Source organism: Cyrtonyx montezumae, unplaced genomic scaffold, assembly GCF_038088225.1.
Source record: "Cyrtonyx montezumae isolate F1298 unplaced genomic scaffold, pur_monq_1.0 scaffold_8, whole genome shotgun sequence".
NCBI lineage: Eukaryota > Metazoa > Chordata > Aves > Galliformes > Odontophoridae > Cyrtonyx > Cyrtonyx montezumae.
Window position 1 is genome coordinate 38,116,312 of NW_027072089.1, and position 19,654 is coordinate 38,135,965.

General features: G+C 36.5%; 1 protein-coding gene across 3 annotated transcripts in view; it reads right to left on the reverse strand.

The window, feature by feature from the left end:
* Nucleotides 1-19,654, reverse strand: part of SNTG1 (syntrophin gamma 1) — a 318,971-nt gene that overhangs the window by 101,408 nt on the left and 197,909 nt on the right. For all 3 annotated transcript variants that reach the window (XM_065753302.1, XM_065753304.1, XM_065753303.1), the window contains 3 exons: nucleotides 13,538-13,595; nucleotides 9,917-9,960; nucleotides 9,768-9,809 (listed from right to left, as the gene is read on the reverse strand). In XM_065753302.1, the coding sequence (XP_065609374.1) occupies nucleotides 9,768-9,809; nucleotides 9,917-9,960; nucleotides 13,538-13,595 (144 nt within the window). The remainder of the gene's footprint in view (nucleotides 1-9,767; nucleotides 9,810-9,916; nucleotides 9,961-13,537; nucleotides 13,596-19,654) is intronic.

Consider the following 19,654-nt stretch of genomic DNA (forward strand, 5'->3'; position numbering starts at 1 on the left):
ACCTCTTCCAACATTATTTTCTCTTTTAAGTACGTATATATATAAAAAAAAGAAAATCGAAGTGAGGCTGAAAGTGGAAATTCTTTTTCATAGCAGGTTGAAAAAGGAACTGAACACTGACTTGGAATTAAGGACTTCAGATTTTCTAGGTAAAGTATGCTTCCCACTACAGAAGTGAGTGAAGGAAATAATTACTTATTGTAGGAAACAATTTATAGCAGGGAATAATTCCAATCAAATTTTTCACTGTAAGGATTTAGATGCTCTTCCCCCCCAGTGTTTGATCATACTGCATTTTATATTATTTTATTTTTGCTAGAGCAATGAACCCTTAAAGAGTCTGAGGTTTCTAGACCTGATTAATAACACTGAAGCTGCTTCTTTATCTGTTAAACAGACAAGAATTCACTGCTTCTTCACTAAAACTTTTTAAACACTTCAAATTTACTAAAAAAGTGCTTTCACAGTTGAGTAATATATGACATTTTTAATGCATTTCCTAAAGAAATTTGTTATCTCTGTGTGCTCTCAGTGAAAAATATCATAAGTTATATTCAAAATTCAGGCACGTTTCTACACTACATATCATTTTGGCTACTGCTTTGGCTACTAATATTTCAAGTGAAAGTTTCACAGCTGACACAGCAATTTGAAGTACATTATTAAATTTCAAATGTTTTCTGAGCAGAGATATGTCTAAGATTGTTTGAAACACTGCTTGAATACTTGTCTGAGAAAGTAGAACCCAGTTTAGGGGGAGGGGGTGAAGATGGAGTAAGAAACAGAATAAGAGTGTGCTTACACTAATCCCATTGCAAGACTGGGTTCAAACACAGTCAGGGGCAAATTTCACATTTACATATTCAATATAAAATTTGCTGATGGCAAATATGACCTTAACATTTACTTTTCATGAACAGTCGCACTAATCAAGCACCCCCACATAAGTGCTCATGAAAAATTAATAAAAAAAACTTAAAGAGTTTGAAATCAAATTTTAATTCTAAATTTGAATAAATATTAATGTGCAAGCTGACTGCTATTTGTTCAACACTAAATGTTATCAACTTCACAATGACATAAAGCGTAATTCTTGGACAAATTTGTATATTAAGTAATATTTTAGATCAATATATGCAGTTAAGCTTACTCTGTTAAGCTTCTTGGCAGCTAGGCTGTGATCTCAGAGAAAGATATTTTAGTAGTTCAGGAAATGTGCTCAGTTTTCAACAAAGAAAATGAATAATATGAGTCTTTAGTGACATTTAATGCGATGGTGGCCTTTCTGCTGTGGAGAAATAACTTTACTGCACCTAACTGAAACTGAGAAACCGAGTTGGTACTTCATAAATATTCTTTAAAAATAAGAAAAAAAAATCCTTAACCTAGGAGAACACTTTAGTTGTTAATTTTAGGCAAAAAATATACATCAGTAAATACACAGTTATCTAAAAATATGAAATATCAATAAACAATATTGTCTAAACATTTTTTACATTCATTTTTAATAGCATCTAAATTTTAAATTTTGGGAAAACTGAGTTTGAAGGTACTCATACTGGGTATTAATTAACTTGAGGACATTTACAGATATTTTACTAGCTGTTGTTGTTTCCAAGCTACTCTCCACCATGTTTGAAAACTCATCACCATTAGACTAAGTCTGTGGTGACTGGAAAAAGAGAAATATCACTCCTATTTTTAAGAAAGGGAGATAGGAAGATCTGAGGAACTACAGACCAGTAGGCTTCACCTCTGTGCCTGTGAAGATCATGGAGCAGATCCTTCTAGAAGATACATGAAGGCATATGTGAGACAAAGAGGTGATCTGAGACAGTCAGCACAGCCTCACAAAGGGCAGACTGTGCCTCTCGCCTTTGGTGATGAAGTGCTGGCATCACTGGACAAAGGTAGGACAACTCACGTCATCTATGTGGTCTTCTGCAATGCATTTAACATGGTCCCACAATACATCTTTATCTCTAAATGGGAGAAACATCAATTTAAACATTGGACTATCCTGTGGATAAAGAAATGGTTGGATATTTGCAACCAGAGAGTTGTGATCATTAGCTCTATGTGGAAACAACAGCTCTATGTGGAAACAACAGCTCTATGTGGAAACAACAGCTCTATGTGGAAACAACAGCTCTATGTGGAAACAACAGCTCTATGTGGAAACAACAGCTCTATGTGGAAACAACAGCTCTATGTGGAGGCAGGTCACGAGTGATGACCCTCAGGGTAAATCTTGGGACCAGTGCTCTTCAACATCTTTATCAGCAACAGAAACAATGGGATTGAATGAATTATCACTAAGTTTGTGAATGACAACAAGCTGAGCAGTGTGGTTGATAACAAGAAAAGGAAGGGATCCTATTCAGAGGGACCCGGAAAAGCTTGAAAATTGGGCCCACATGAACTTAACGAATGTCATCAACAAGGTCAAGTAAAAGATGTCACACTTACATCAGAGCAATCCCAGATGCACACACAGACCTGGAAAAGAACTCATTGAGAGCAGCCTTGTGGAGAACGACCTGGGGCCCTGGTGGACAAAGATCTAGACATGAGTCATCAGTGTGAGTATGCACCCTGGAAGGCCAACAGCACCCTGGGCTGCAGAAGAGTTAGCCAGCAAGGCAAGGGTATTGATTGTCTTTCTCTACTGAGCCCTCACACGGTCCCACCAGGAGTAATTCCTGTGTGGAAGCCTCAACAAACTCTTCTGCACAATCAGAAATTTAAAAATAATACATTGTGACCTGACATGCACAGGAGCCTTTGACTGTGTTTTGTATTAGAACTTTATGTAAATATAATTATATATAAGATTCCAAAAAAAAAAACTTAAGATGACTGAGATATGAAGATTTTGTAAAAGATGTCTGCTTACACATTCATTATGTAAATGCATTATACACAAAATATTATAAGAAGTAATTTCAGTATTTCAGGGAAAACAGATACCCTCAGTACTTACTACTTACACACTGACATGCTAAAACATGGGAGAGTCTTTGATGCAGACTGTTCTTTTGAACTTTCCTTTTAATCAGTCACCATGATTAGAACCTTTGAAATAATCTGAATCAGGACTGGCTTGACAAGAGCATGTGAAGTAGAGCATGTCTACTTAAATTTACAAGACCTAATTTAAAGATACATGTCATTACCTTAGTAATGCCATTTCTGTGCACTCTATACTCCCCATTTTGTTCAGAAAAGTACTAATAGCACAATAAGTCTGCAAGTCTTTGCACTGCTATCTGAAGGAAGGATAACCTTTGAAAATTTTAATGCAGAATTTCTTCCTTCTGGCATAAGAACTGCACCCAGGTTTTTCTTGTGACCTAACATCGTGTTTTAGTAGGTACTGTCTTGCAGAATAACTAGAGGGAAACAGATAGCACTAAACTAATCCTGTAGAAAGATTCCAGTTCTGTCAGGGCAATGTCAAGAAAAAATGAAAAGCAGCAAACAGAGGAAGTCTAGGAGCTTGCGTGCAATTTTATCTTTCCCTCTGGGTGGAAAATGGGGATGCAAAGTCCTCTGGTGTATGTAGTTCTCTTCTGAGAACCAGGTACTCAAAAATTTGTCAGTCCATGGAACTGGAGCATTAACTCTTAAAGGCCCAGTGCCTTACCAATAACAAAAAATCATAAAATGGTGACAATCATGGTAACTGAGATGAGGTTAGCACTTTTCTTACAACCATGAGTCTCATACAGATTCACTGTATGGAATAAGCAATATCTTGTCCTCTTTGTGTGAACAAAACTATTGGATTTCAAAAAAAATTATACTGCAGAATCATTAAGCTCTTCTATTAGAAGTGGTGACTATGCAGCTTCAATATCTACAGTCTTCATCCAGTCTACAGAGGAAAGTATTAAATGGCCATGCTATGAATTATATAAGACCTCAAATACTATGAGAAGATGTTAATCTGTACTTACAGGTTGTTGTAATCACTATCACCTAACAGCAAAATATTAATAAAAAACATTTTGTAGAGATCCTCTTCTATAACAGATTCTGTAATTGTAAATATATTTTTACTTCTGAACAAAATTTTTCCCTCTCCACGGACATTAGATGCCTTGGAGTACTACAACCCTGTTCTGGAAGCACCAAATGCAGTATGTGAAGGACTTCTCTCTCTCCCAACATTTCTTCATTGGCAATGGTGTAGTGACGACACCTAGAACCACCAGAATTTCCATGTCTTATGAGTACAACATTGTACTGTTGATTGCTTATCTATCTTTGTTTGAACAATAAATGCAGGTAAGGTGCGCCATTTGGAGATATACAAAGATAAATTACTTTCCAGGCTACAGGTACACCTGTTTCTAATTTTATGAATGAACATTTTTGTTCTGAACACTTAAAAGACTAGGTGTTTACTGTCTGGCTTGACATTGTTGGTGATTGGATTTATGTACTGTTTCATTGAATTCCTCAGACAGAAACCTAAACTTGTATGCCTGTGTTATTCCTAGTTTCAGTTTATAAAAAGTCTTGCAAAATACTAAAGAGAGACCAAAAAAAGGCAAAAACAATAACAATAAAATTAAAAAAAAAAGAATGTATACAGAGTAGAAAGAATTCCAATTCATCTAAATTAAGAGATATGACATTCCCTACTTCCAAATTCAACTTGAGACTACACTTCTGGATACAAATTGCCCTGTGATGTTGAAAAACGTTTTTTAAGAAGATTGTTATTTATTTATTTATTCCTAACCTCCTCCAGTACTGATATTTCACAGCAGACAGAATGTATTTATTTTACCATAGGAGAGTACTAAGAATGAAGGAATGCCGCGCTGTATTCAGATGGGATTCTTTACAACCCAAACTGAAAAACAAACTGACATTTGTCTGTGATAAAAACTCATAATATCCTTTCATGATAATGAATAATATCCTCACCTTCTACAAATGGAAAACTAAGCTCCAAATTCACCTAAAGCTAAGAAAATTCCAAAGGTAAGTGAGCAGATATCTCCAGTAAGTTACATTAAAAAACAAATAAGCCTACCTATCCAGCCTTAAAATCTATTGATTTGTCCTATTCAGGCATCAGATTGTAACATACTTGTGTGATAACATGACCTGTGCTGCACTGAATGCTTTATTACCAGATCTAATAACTAATGGAAGACAACAAAGGATATCACAAGTGCCCACAAATACTATCAGCTAAGTTTGTTGTATATCAGAGAAAGATTCTCCCTATAATGAAAGACGGATCTAATTTGATAAAAATACATATTTTTGAAATTCAAATGGAAAAATAATTTGTATTGTGTAGTACAGAAAAACAGTGTAGTGAAACATCAAGTTCAGCTGATTAATAACCAGTATAATATTATAGGTTGCACTGATCATTATGCAGAACTTTTCATCACTGATTTATGAGGATAAGGCATTTCCTTAAAATGGTTTTGGAAACAGCAAAAAGCGTTGGATCTAGAAAAGAACAAAAACAGACACACATTGCATTCAATGTGCAGATTACAAGTCTGAATTTCCTATGGGAAGCTTCAGCTTTACACTGGAAAATCCTTCCTACTGCTTTATTGTAAATATTTTCTAAGGCATCAGGGTAACTCAAAATGTTAATGTATTCTCTCATCATATGACACCTGCTAAGTTTTAACTAGTTTCAGAAAAAAAGAATCATGTTCAGAATGAAACAAACCTCTGATGTCATGGACCCTGCATAGCCACCTTAAAAGTCCGTAGATGTGGTAAGGATTGGAGATTAAGCGTCCATTGCAGTTCTAATCCCTGCTGTAGGTAACTATGTTCTACATACTTTGCATTTTCTGTTACCCTGACACTAGGACTCTGGATTCCATGTTTAATAAAGATTAGCACAGGAGTGCTATAACAGCTCAAAGTTCCTGGAGCACGCTGCCGAAAAAAATCTACCTGTAACTCCTGCTGGCAGACTAATTTCTGAATCTGATCCTTAGTCAGGCCTATGCTTAAAATCATACTTAAATGTACAATGCACTACCAGATCTATCATTAATATAACAGCACATATTATAATCAGGATTTACAACAAATTTACTGTACATGCATGTACATCACTGTGTGGCAAGCAAATTATGACTTAATTACATTACAGAACCATGGTAGGATTGCTCCCTCAATTGAAAAGCTGCAGTGGATGACTATAAGCTCTTCAGAGGGGATAGGCAAGGAAGGAGGGGTGGTGGTGTGACTATGTTAAAGTGCTTTGATATTGTTGAGCTTGGGACTGAGAATGATAAGGCTGAGTCTCCATGGGTAACGATCAGGGGGAAGAGGACATCCTGGTAAGGGTTGGTAGTAGACTTCCTTACCTAAAGAGGCAGATGAGGCATTCTATGAGCAGCTGGCAGAAGTTGTGCAATCACCAGTCCTTGTATTCATGGGGGATTTCAACTTCATACACATGCTGGAAATACAACGCAGCACAGAAGAAGCAGTCTAGGAGGTTTCTAGAGTATGTGGAAGATAACTTCCTAATGCAGGGGACAGAGTTTACTGGGTATGAAGGACAGAAACTGTTTTTGGTTGGGCTAACATTTGACCCCTTGTGTCTTAATCTTGCCATCGGGTATACATATACATATAATTAAAGAACCTCGTCTCCCTCCTTTATATTGGAGCGTGACACTGGGGGAAGAGACTTACTAAACCTGCTGTTTACAAAGAAGGACTGGTGGGAGATGGGAGTTTGGGAGCTGTATTGGACAGTTACCACAAAATGGTAGGAGATCTTGATTCTCAGTAAAGTCAGGAGAGGGGGCAGCAAAACTGCTACCTCAAAATTCCAGAAGGCAGACTGTCCTGCTCAGGACACTGGTAGAAAGAGTCCCTTGGGATTCAGTCCTGAAGGGTAAAACAGTCCAGGAAGGCTGGTCACTCCTCAAACAAGAAGTGCAGAAGCAGGCTATTCCCCTGTGCTGTAAGATGAGCTGGCTGTGAAGAAGACTGACATGGATGACCAGGGAGCTTATTCTAAGGCTCCAGGAGAAAAAGAGAATCTATCTCCTGTGGAAGAGGGGATGGACAACTTGGGTACGAGTCATACAAGTACAAAGAAGTTATGATGCGTAGGAAGAAAATTAGAAAGGCAAAAGCTCAGATTGAATTCATCTTGGCTGTTTGGGTAAATGAGAACAAAAAATCCTTTTTACAAATATATTAACAGTGAGTGGAGGGCTAAGGAGAATCTCCACTCTTTACTGGATGCAGCGGGGTTTGTGACTGCTGAGGATAAGTAAAAGGTTGATGTTCTCAATGCCTTCTTTAGTTTGTATTCAAAAGTCAGATTGGTTATCCTTAGGGTACTCTACCTCCTGACTTGGAAGTCTGTGATGTGGATCAGAATGAACTCCTCATGATCCAGGTGGAAACAAGAGATCAAATTCTCCACCTTGACTGCCACATGTCCATGGAGACAGATGGGATCCACCTGAGGGTACTAAGGGACCTGGTAGATAGTGATGGCCAAGTCACTTCCCATCATCTATCAGTGCTCCTGGTCAACTGGAGAGGTCCCAGAAGATTAGAGGCTTGCCAGTGTGGCTCCCATCTACCAGAAGGGTCATATGGTGGATCCAGGGAACTCAGCCCTGTCAGCCTGAACTCAGTGCCAGGAAAGGTTATGGAGCAGATCATCTTGAGGGAGTTCACATGGCATATGCCGTACAATAGGAGGTTCAGGCTTAGCCAGCATGGATTCATGAAAGGCAGGTCCTTCTTACCCAACCCAATCTTCTTCTGTGATCAAGTGACACACCTGGTGGATGTAGGAAAGACTGCTGATATGGTCTATCTAGATAACAGCAAAACCTTCAACTTTGTCTCCTGTAGTATTCTTCTGGAGAAGCTGGCAGCCTGTGACTTGGACAGATGCACTCTTTGCTGCGTAAAGAACTGCCTGAGGTATCAGTGGATGTTCAGCTGAACCTGAAATAGCTATGTGCTCAGGTGGCCAAGAAAGCCAATAGCATCCTGGCTTGTATCGGAAACAGTGTACTCAGCTCTGGTGAGGCTGCACCTCAAGTACCTTAGTTTTGTGCTCCACACTACAAGAAAAACACTGAAGCCCTGTAACATGTTCAGAGAAGCTGATGTGTGGTCTGAAGCACAGGTCTTATGAGGACAAGCTGAGGGAGCTGAGAGTATTTAATCTGGAAAAGAATAGGCTCTCTCTCCTTATTGCTCTCTACTGCTACCTGAAGGGAGGCTGTGGTGAAGTGTGAGTCAGCCCCTTCTCCCATGTAACTAGCAATAGGATTAGAAGGAATAGTCTCAAGTTGTGTCAAGGGAGATTTGGGTTGGACATTAGGAAATACCTAGCCAAGAGAATTGTAGGCACTGGAACTAACTGCCCAGGAAGTTGGTGAGTCACTATCCCTGGAGGTGTTCAAGAAATGTCTAGATGTTGTACTGAGGGACACAGTTTAGTGGGAAATACTAATGATAGGTGGACAGTTGGAGAGGATGATATTAGAGGTCTTGGTGATTCTGTGAATCTATGACCATATGAAATACAGTGTTTCCGAAAAAAAGTAATTATCAAAATTTTGCTTTTATATTTGCTTTATATGTCTTCTCTGCAGATCTTAGTTTACAAAACGTTACATATTTCACTTAAATATTGCCCAGTATCAATCCTTAATTCTTAGGAATTATTTGTCAAACTAAAAACAAAACAAAAAATTAAAAGTTCACAATGGTATATTCATAAGTAGTAAGGTAACACCTTTGCTTTGTCATTATTATTCTTATTCAGAGAAAATTACCAATACAGAGTTTGAGAAGCACATGATGTGGGACTAAAAAGATATAAAATTTTACACAGTGATATTGGCCACTGTGTGTGAGCCTGTCCTTTTGGGCAGATTTGAGTAAACTTACCAGTTTTAATTTGCATGTCTTGAAATTCCAACATCACATTAAAATCCCATTGAGATAGTTACCATATTAGAGCATATTAAACCAAACAACTATAGTAATCCTATAAAAGATTAAAATCTGATCACTATTACACAGCCAAAGCTTAAAACTAAGGCAAACATGAGTGTTACTCTGCTTATGCTTAAGTTGGATTAAGGTTCTAAAGAACGATGAATGATTTGCAGCACAAATTTTCAGCACAAAACCACTGCACAGATGCATTCTGAGAGGTGGAAGAATGCACTTATTTTATCTTTCAGCCTACACTTATTTGTATAATACAACACTTTTAAAACAGTTGACTTACCAAGGGAACCAGCCTACTCAAATACGCATACATTCTCTAAGAGGAATCTCCTTAATTCTCTGTTCATTTAAACCCTTATGAATAAAGAGAGCATCCATATGAACTGATGCCAGACTAATGTTTGTTTCGACTTTAAATAGGTTTTAAAGCAACAAATACATTTCAACACAGTGCAAATTATGACTTTTGAAACTAAAATGATCTCGCACAGCTAGAAAGGTTTTAGCAGTGATTAAATTTGATAGGTATAAGCCAGAAGGATGGTTAGAAAATGCACAGCTAAAGTCCTCATAATAAAATAACTAGCTCTAATACATAATCTGAGGACAGTAATTATAACAAGTCTATGAAGAAGATTAAAGATTTTCTATTCAAGAAGGTACAGTCTATTTCTTTTAGAAATAACAATAATACAACAGATACCAGTGTACTGCTATCATCTCAATAACTATAACAGACAAAACATAAACTGAAAAACAGAAAAGCTCACCACTTCTTCATGCCTGCATTTTCTCACATTAATTCCATTAATCTGTTATTAAAAAGATAAAGAGAAGACTTACTCTACATTTCATAAGTATAGATTTTATTTCACTTTTCTAGAAAAGTTTATATAAAAGTACTTTCAAGTTCACTCACCTGCAGAATTGCATCTCCTATAAAGAGCAAACCTGAAAGTTCAGCTGAAAATAGAAAGCATATTTTTCACTCAATTTGCACAAAACATCCCATACTTCTTGTACTTATATTTCCATTTAAATTAGTTTTTTCCATAATCTTTTTTTTTTTTAATAAACTTAAAATTAATAAAAAATACAATACACAGTTTGTAAGTAGTTATTTGGTTTATTTTCAATCCTCAAATACCAGCTACCATTTTTTCAATGAAAGAGTCCTTTCATCCCAAGTAACAATACTCCAAAACTTCTTCCATCCATGTCTAGCATCTTTTAGGCCATAATGGCGAAGTATGGCATGCTTTTCTGAACAAAGAATGACTGCAGAACTAGGTCCTATTTGTCTGTGAGAGATGATTTCTTAGAAGCTCTGAGGAAAAAAAGACTCTAGAGCTACTTATGAAGGGCAACTTTTAACTTATAAGACTTCACAAAAAAACCCAAAAAACCACAGATCATATGTCATTGATTACCTCAGTGGCGTATTTATGCTGGATAAGACTTTCTCTGTTGAAGAGGTAAACAATCAGGATGTTGCACAAAATCATAATCAAAAATGGACTTGATTTTTAAAACAAATTAGTACCCTCCAAGTCATAAGGGAAGTAACAAAATCATAACTTCATAGATACATTCCTAATATAATAAATTTTAAGTGTATATAAAGAAATGCATAATCTCTAACACGAGATGGAATACTTACAGAATACATAGAATTATTTGTCTACAGCATTTCAAAACTTAACAGAAGATGCTGTTTAGAAAAGTCTGAAACTTGACTTTATCCAATTAATTTTTACTTCTTTGCATGAGCTGTGAGACAGGCATTGATATTAACATAAATTATGGTACTCAATACATTTGAAGGACTGGCCTTATTAGGCAAAATGTACCAATGGACTCTTAAATTATTGGAGGATTTTTAAACATATATAATTTTAAGAAATTGCTATCTCAGTATTCCTCTTTACATATAGGGCTTACATGTATTAACAAATTATATATGACTTAATTATTCTACATACAATAATGTCGGTATGAATTGCATGAACTATCACATTCTTATGCCTAAAAATGAACCAGAATCCAACTGGTAGGAAAGCAAAACTAAGCCTCCAATGTTCTGAAGTACAGGCTCTGGGTTAAACAGCATTTTCCAAGACACCTAACACAGATGACACTTGCGTAGCCCTGTTCTATAGAAGAGATGTCCCTCACAAGTAGCTCTCTAAACATCAGCAGCACTTTTACTGAAAGCAGTAATAGAGTTCACACCTCAAGTATGTATTGAAGTTAAAATAATGCATCAGTCAACTCTATCCAAAAAAAAAAACAATAAAAAAAACCAGAAAAAAACCCACAGATAATAATAAAAGGAAACAGCGTGCACTTTGGTGTGCTCAATTAAACTTTGGTCTATGTTCCTTATTTTTCCTGCAATGCTTAATAGCTTTTTAATAGCTAGTGTAGGCAATATATGCCACATTATTATGTATTACACACTTATATTTGTACTGAAAATAATGGAGTCACTTCTTAAGGCTAACGTTTTTGTTTTCCTTAGGGGCTTGTTCTCTGCTACACTGCAGCCTCTCTACACACAACTTTCACATCTATGTTTCAGGGTCGGCTTTCAGTTCCCAGTATTTCAAGATTCCTCTGTACATTTCTTTACCTATGGTGTAGGGATGAATATGAGGTTTTTCTTCTAGTTGAGCTTTTTAGTTGTGCAGAAGTGCATTACAGAATTATTGTATGACAGACGGAGGAAAACGCTTCCAAGTTTAAGTTTCTAACCTTATGCATATATACACAAATACACACAAACATAACAGAGATCATAAATTTGCTAAAGAACTACTTTTTCATAACCTTGATCCATCATCACTGAGTCTAGAGTGAGTCATCTAACAATAACACATCTTCATAGCACATACATATCATTCCAACAATTTCAAAACACTGGTAGTTAAAAATACACATGATTAAAGCCTTTATACAGTACCAATTTTGCTATGTATTAGTTGCTGCAACAGTTTACAGACTACAGCATCAAATGTTTTTCTCTCTAAATTGGAGAGGCATGGATTTTAAAGATGTTCAGTTTGATGGATTAAGAACTGGTTGGCTGATTGCTGCCAAAGGGTTGTGATCAACAGTTATATGTCTGTGTGGAGGCTGGTCACAAGTATTGTAACCCAAGGGGACCAGAGACCAGTGATCTTCAATACCTTTATCAGTGACATAGATGATGGAGTTGAGTGCACCCTCAGCAAGTTTGAGGATAACACCAAGCTGAACTGTGCAGTTGATATACTGGAGGGAAGGGATGCCATCCAGAGGGACCTGGACAGGCTGAAGAAGTGGGGCCATGTGAGCCTAATGAGGTTCAACAAGGCCAAGCACAAGGTACTGCACTTGGGCTGGGGCTTACCCCTGTGGAGAAGGACTTGGGGGTCATTATGGATGAGAAGGTGTACACGAACAAGCAATCCACATTTGCAACCTGGAAGGCCAACTATATCCTGGGCTGCATTAAAAAAGAGGTGGTCAGCAAGGAGAGGGAGGTGATTGTCCCCCTCTACTCAGCTCTTGTGAGGACCCATCTGGAGTACTGTGTCCAGGCCTGGGGCTCCAGCACAAGAAGGATGCAGAGCTCTAGGAATAGGACCAGAGGAGGGACACTAAAATGAGGCTGGAGCACCTTTCTATGAGGAAAGGTTGAGGGAACTGGGCTTGCTTAGCTTGGAGAAGAGAATGCTCTGGGGACACCTCACTGTCACCTTCCAGTACTCAAAGGAGCACAAAAACATGAGGGGGAACAATTGTTTCACATGAGTTGATAGTGATAGGACAAGGGGGGAATGGTTTTAAACTAAGATAGGGGAAATTTAGGTTAGATGTTAGGAGGAGGTTTGTACTCAGAGGGTGACGATACACTGGAACAGGTTGCCCAGAGAGGTTGTGGATGCCCCATCCCTGAAGGCATTCAAGGCAAGGCTGGATGTGGCTCTGGACAGCGTGGTCCAGTGGTTGGTGACCCTGCCTATGGCAGGGGGTTGAAACTACATTATCTTTGAGATGCTTTTCAATCCAGGCCATTCTACGATTCTATATTGAAAAAGCAAAAGGTAGTATCAAGATTCTGCCACTACCCACCCCTGAGTACTATCCTCCTATCCTGTGTAAAAAGACGTTTTCTCTTCTCGTGTTCGCATATTTTAATGATCAAACTTTCAATACATTAATTCTTTCTGGCAATAAGCTTTCAGAAATAAAAAACAGAAGTATTAATTTTTGCATTGCTTAAAGTTATTAAATATTTTCATGCATATTTTTTCCCTTAAAAATTATACTTTACAAGAACATTTAAAAGACAATAATTAAAAGACAATGATTAGAAACTATTCCAAGAGTAATGTTTGTACATTTATAAAGAATAGTTCTGAAGAAAAGAAAGATCAAGATGTCATGGAGAGAGAAATCAATAGCACTCGTTTATCACTTCCTGACGAATATCAAGATTTAGTATGCTTTGCTTCAAAGAACATATCACGGCATATTGTACTAGGCTGACACTCACCTCTTTGTTCTTTGGAAATCTTAGAAATGACCACTGGAATATTATGTTCCGCTCCACCCTGAAAATAAAATAAACAGCAATCTCATGAGTCACTGGAGATATCTTTTTGCTTGAAATCATATTTTTACCTTTTCCGTAACTTGGTTTTCAGTGAGACGGAGAAAATAATTCTGATCCCACATTTTCTTCTTCTTTTGTCTATTTCTAATTCTAATGCCATAATTAGCTCATAAAGTGAACAAGACTTGAAGAAGAACACCCGTTTCTGCAAATTTTGGATAAATCAAAGTATGAAACTGTGTCCTACAAAGGCAGACCGGCCATCACACCACAATGGAAACCATGCTGTGATCACTCGTTTTTCATGCTGGTAAGAAACAGGTAAACAAAAGCTCAAGAAAAGCAAGTTTGGACTTCCATCTCAAAAGCAGGCTTTATTTGTTTCCATCTCTGTCACACATGAACAAAGAGTGAGCAAAGCAGTGGGATAAGTAACAAGGAACAGAAAAAGAAAACATTAAGTGGAACAGTAGGTGTTCAATAAATGTGGGAAAATAAAGGAAAGTTGGAAGATAATTCAACAGTTTGACAGCAATTCAATGCTGTTGTTTCATTCAATATATCCTAGTGGAACTGGAAACGTTTATGATACTTAAGGTATTAAAAAGAAACCTTAAATAAACAGAACACTCAAAGAAAGAAAAAGACAAGTATATAACAGAATTGCAAAACTTGTTCTTCCTCTGAAGACAGCATCAAAGTGCCAGCTTGAACATAACCTGTACAAATTCAAATAATCAGAAATGACAATCTGCCACACTGTCATTTTGCCTAAGAATTCTGGTTCAATGTTTGCTTATTTTTCTTCTCTTTGCAAACTACAGCTTTCTTAGGTCCAGGCACTCAGCATCAACGTGTGGAATGGTCTGACCTGGATATTTTGATGTTTCAAGGGTTAGTACAGATCCCTTCTTCACACAGGAATCAACTGTTTGAAACTGAACAGAGACCTGCACTAAACAGCTTTATCTGTTATGGAACAAAGAAAAAGAAAACCATACAAAACATATTTCTGTGTCTCCTAATGTCTCATAATGTATTTAAACATCTTTATAAAGAAAGAAACTTTCATCTCCGACACTGCAGATCCCAGACGAACACAAGGATATGAGATGTATTTCCCATAATACCATAGAATTTTGCATAGGACTAAAGATCCCTCTGGTAGCAACTATCAATAAACAGCCCTAAAAACTGAGAAAGCAAAGATGTCACTAGTAATAGATAATTGTCCATAAGTCATGTTCTATTGTCATTGCAAGCATAGGAAGTTTTATTTGTAGTATGGACTGAGTATTTACTCTCCACGAAGACTATGAGGTTACCTTCATTTCAGTCAGGTTTACACAAATATTGAAACTAAACAGTTTGTAGCATTATAACTTGTCAAATATCTTTTGATGGTTTTCACCACAGAAACAGCAGTTATAAAGGTTGGCTTCACTTTAGATAACCAGTTCAAGCTCACTAAGGCTTACTCTAATTCCTTCAGTTTTCCTCAGTTGCATGCACATTTAATCTCTTCTATATTTTTCAAACAAACATTTTAAAATGCCAGTTCCCTCTCTAAGCCTCCAATACGTTACAAAAATATTGCACTATGCAAGACATTTGAAGTTCAGCCAAGTTGAGCCATTAAAGCTCAACGGAGAAAGGTCTTTTTCTCTCAGTAAACTGTCCTATCCCTGATTCAACTCAGCTCACCAGTAAAGAGCAAAATTACTCCTCAACTAGACAGTAATGAGCATCAATTTGTCCTTTCTCACTTTCTATATATAATTCTATTTTCATTGCAGTTTTGAAGAAGCATCTCTCAGTGCTTCTGGAAAAAATGCCCCCCTCTCTGCAACCACACTAGTCATTATAAAGAATTCTTTTTAAATTAGTCTTAGGACCTGTTACCTCCTACCTGTTTGTAAAAAAACAGTAAAAGAAAAAACGCATGCATGTCTGGCTTTTCAGGCTCCAGAGCTAACTGCTTCTGAAAGCTCTGAGGACAGTGGCTACTTTTCCACTGTTTTAAAATTTCCCTCCCTAGTGTGAACATAGAGCTACAATCCCAGACCAGTGGATGGGACAAATGCACGTAAATTAACATTACTGAAGACTTAATGACTCAGTCTTCAGATTCTATCACTGCTTTTTGTTAGGTAATTTTTTTTTATTTTTATTTTTTGCCAATGTTTCTTAAGCAGGAAAGAAGTAAAGGAAGCTTTAATCGTAGGCATTTGTTTGAATGCCCAAACCTACACATGGTAGATGAGCTAATGCTGTACCAGCACAGAGCAGAGCAATACAATCACTTACCTGGTCCTTTTTCCTTTAGCCTTAAAAGTATGGCTTATGTCTATATGGATAAATTATCTTCACGACTGCAATAGTATGACTTGATACATTTTGTCTATTGTAAGCAATCCAGGTAATGCTCTGAACTGTGATCATTAACAGTCTCATCTCAAAAATGATAGCTGACATAAGCCAATGTAATGCCAGGTAACATGCTAGCAATTAAGCAATGAGGACAACGATGTGCAAATGTTAACTATCCCTTTGCAACTTTCCTTTTTGATATAATAGTTTACCTGGGTAGATTTGTAAACAAAAAGCTAGATAATTCATCTTTTAAACAATGCTTTCTAACTTTTATTATTTCCACTTGAAATGCAGAGAAAATGTTCTCATAAAAAATATCATCAAGGAATGAATGATAATGAAGAAAATTATCTTAATATATTCATAGGTGTGAGCAGAACAGTTCCTTTATAGATATTTTATGTAGACACACAATGAGAAGTCAATCTTAGAAGATATGTGATATAATTCAACATTTAAAGAACGACCAAAACAGAATCATGAAAATGGCTCAGTACAGAGTTCTGGTAGCTAGAAGTCAGACTGTAACTGAAAACTTTAATTAATTTAATGAACCTTCACTTCTACTGCCTATTACCCCAAGAACACTAAACTCTCCAGTTATTTAACATCATGTTCTTTCATAAGTCATACACTTTGCAGCTTCTTGTGTCAAATCTCTGCATCTCAGACTTGTCAGAGTTGTGATGAATGACTGAAATACTACACTGCACTCATCAATTTCCAAATCTTACGGCATGACTATTCCTTCTCACAGAGGTTTGCTAATGAGGATTTTAAAGGGGCTTCAGAAATGAGAAAATAATTCCTTCTGAACAATGTGGAACAGATCAGGTCTGCTCCAAATTTAATTAAATTTTTGCCATTAACTTCAGTAAAATGAAGTACAGCAGAACACAAACCAGTATTTTTTTTTCTTTCAAACCTACAAAAAGTGGATTGTGATCAACTTTTTAAAAGGGCTGAGCTTCAGATCTTGTGTAACAAACAATTTTGCAAGCAGTTTTTTAAGCAGTTAGTTCAATCTGATTTTTACAACTTCAGTTAGAGCATCCAAGTTAGAACACAGAAGTTTTCCCCCCACACAGAGAAATCACCAAAAAAAACTACTGGGGAATTTGATTTTGGATTTACTAACTTTCTATCTTTCTGCACTTCAAGAAAGAAAAGGAAAAAAAAAAAGAGAAAAAGAAACACATGAAGAGAGTCAAAGAGTCGAGAATATTTAAGAATATTTATGGTAGGATAAGACACTTCCAAAAGTCACTTAAGAGAAAGTGATTTGTTCATGTAAGATTTCTGAAAGCAAACAGATAATCAAATTACAGGGAAAAAAACACATGATAATACTCTTCAGCTGAATTCTAAAACTAGACAAATTCACATAAAAGCACATGCAAATACTTTCAAGTAAAATATATTAATCACTGTACCTTTTTAAACTCACATCCAAGATAAGACAGAAAGAAAGCTCAGATTATACTCATCCTTAGATAACTTGAGACACAGAACTGCTGTAGTACAGAAGTTGTGGGAGACAAATTTACCAAAACAAACAAGAAAGCCCAAAGACTTCCTCACATTATCTGCACTGCTGCTGAATCAGACGGGCTTTGCTTCTGATCCCTGGTCCATTTATAGCAGTAGCAGGGATTGCATTAAATTCACATTTATTCTAAACTTTTAAATCCAGACGGTGTCTCTGAAACATGCAGTGGCTCAAATGAGAAAGGTGCTTAAGGCATAAACTGTTGGCATCAAGAGGTGGCAGCTGAGTAATGGAGATAACGAGTTATCCCACCTGGCCTGCATGCATGTGTTTTTGGTTAAAAGTGCCTTTCCAAAAGCCCTAATACAGAAGCAAAGACAATCCAGCAAGGTGACTAAAAAGCATGGATGGTTAAATTAAGATGGCTCATCAGCTACAGCTACCCATTGAATAGCCACTGCAGAAAGGTCCTAGTGAAGCACTGCAGCACTAGGGACCAAGTCTTAAAACAAACAATTAGCAATGTCTTTTTCATAAAGAAGAAACTACAGAAGTTCAGAAGCTGGTTCACTGGAACAAGAACAGGGAAAAAAAAAACAAAAAAAAAAACTTGTTCCCCCTCCAAAACTAACCTGCTTTGGATTCCAGACATATACAGAAATTTGGCTCCCAGTATATCCCTATGGCAGTACTCCTCATCTCTGGAAGGTATAGGGACTTTGCAAACTTGAAATGCAATGCCTCAACAAGTATATTCTCATACAGTGAGGAGTTTCTGTATGAGTATGTACATGTGAGAGCCAAAAATCAGAACAAACATAGAACATGGGAAAGCAATCAGTGAAGATCAGGTATGAAATTTCCTTACTTTTCCTCCACCACTAGCATTTTGCCTAGGTCTCAAATTCAATAGTTACAGGTTTTGCTTTGAGATATCAAATATCTCAAAGTGTATTATGTCCCCCAGATCCTGAAGAGACAAAGCTAGAGTATGCTAAGAATTCCTGCCCGTGCAGTAACTTCATGATACGTGTGAACAAGGTTTGGTCCACCCTTCCTATTATTTAAAACAACAACAACAATAATAATAAAGTTCACTATTTTTCCTGAACAAACCAAAACAAAATAACAAACCATTACTCATCTTCAAGATTGACTTACTAGTCAACTTCCTAGTCCTTTTAGCAGGGAAAGACGACACTTTTCAGTGTATTTGGAACTGCATACCCAAAAAGTCACTGTTAATGAGCATTTACACAGCTTGCCTAGAAAACTACAAAAAGTATAACTTTGAGTTTCAGTTCTATTTCCCACTATAAGTTAAATATGGTAAGTTTATGACAAATACTTCATTTTAGGTTGCATTTACTATCCAATTGCTCATCTATCTTTTTTTTTCATTTTTAGAATATGAGATTACAAAAAAAGGAATCTAGCAAAATAGGACCAATGTTCACTGAACTTAGAACAGGCAGAATCATCTTGCTCGAAACATACTTACAGAATATTGCAGACCAGAGAATTATTCTCACCATTTTCATTACCTAATCTACACCATCTGACTGATTTTTTTAATGTATTTTGCTGAAAAAAATCTGTCTGCTTAATGACATCTGTTGAAGGAATATCTGTTGAAGTAACTATTCATCATCTAGTCATTAGTCATTCTAAAAACTGAAAAGAAAATGTGTATTCAAGCCTGAATGTATGTAGCACCACTGCCTTATTAATTTTGATCAAAACAACTATCATTAAAACTAGAAGTCGTGTTTAATAATTTAATGCTATGATTTGTAAATTCTGTTGCAATTGCTCCTAATACACTTCATAGTTTTTAATATAGATTCTTTAATTGAAATAGGACATTTTCAGTTTATATAGTCTTTCATAAATGCTAAAAGATACCTTCTGAGGCTGAACTTATAATCTGAAAAATCCATAGTTCACACTGGCACTTTTAAATCCATTTGTAGCTTCCAAGAAATCTATTCAGAACAGTGGATATTTTGCTATAAAAAAAATCACTATTTTAAGAAAGACCATCCGCTTATTCACTTTATAATTTATATTTGTCAGTGATTATTTTTCTTCTATTTACCTGAAACTTAAATACAAAGTGATCTCAATTTCTTTTCACAATTTTAATTCTAAAAGATAACCTATTGTACACTACTACCAAAAAAACACTTTCAGTC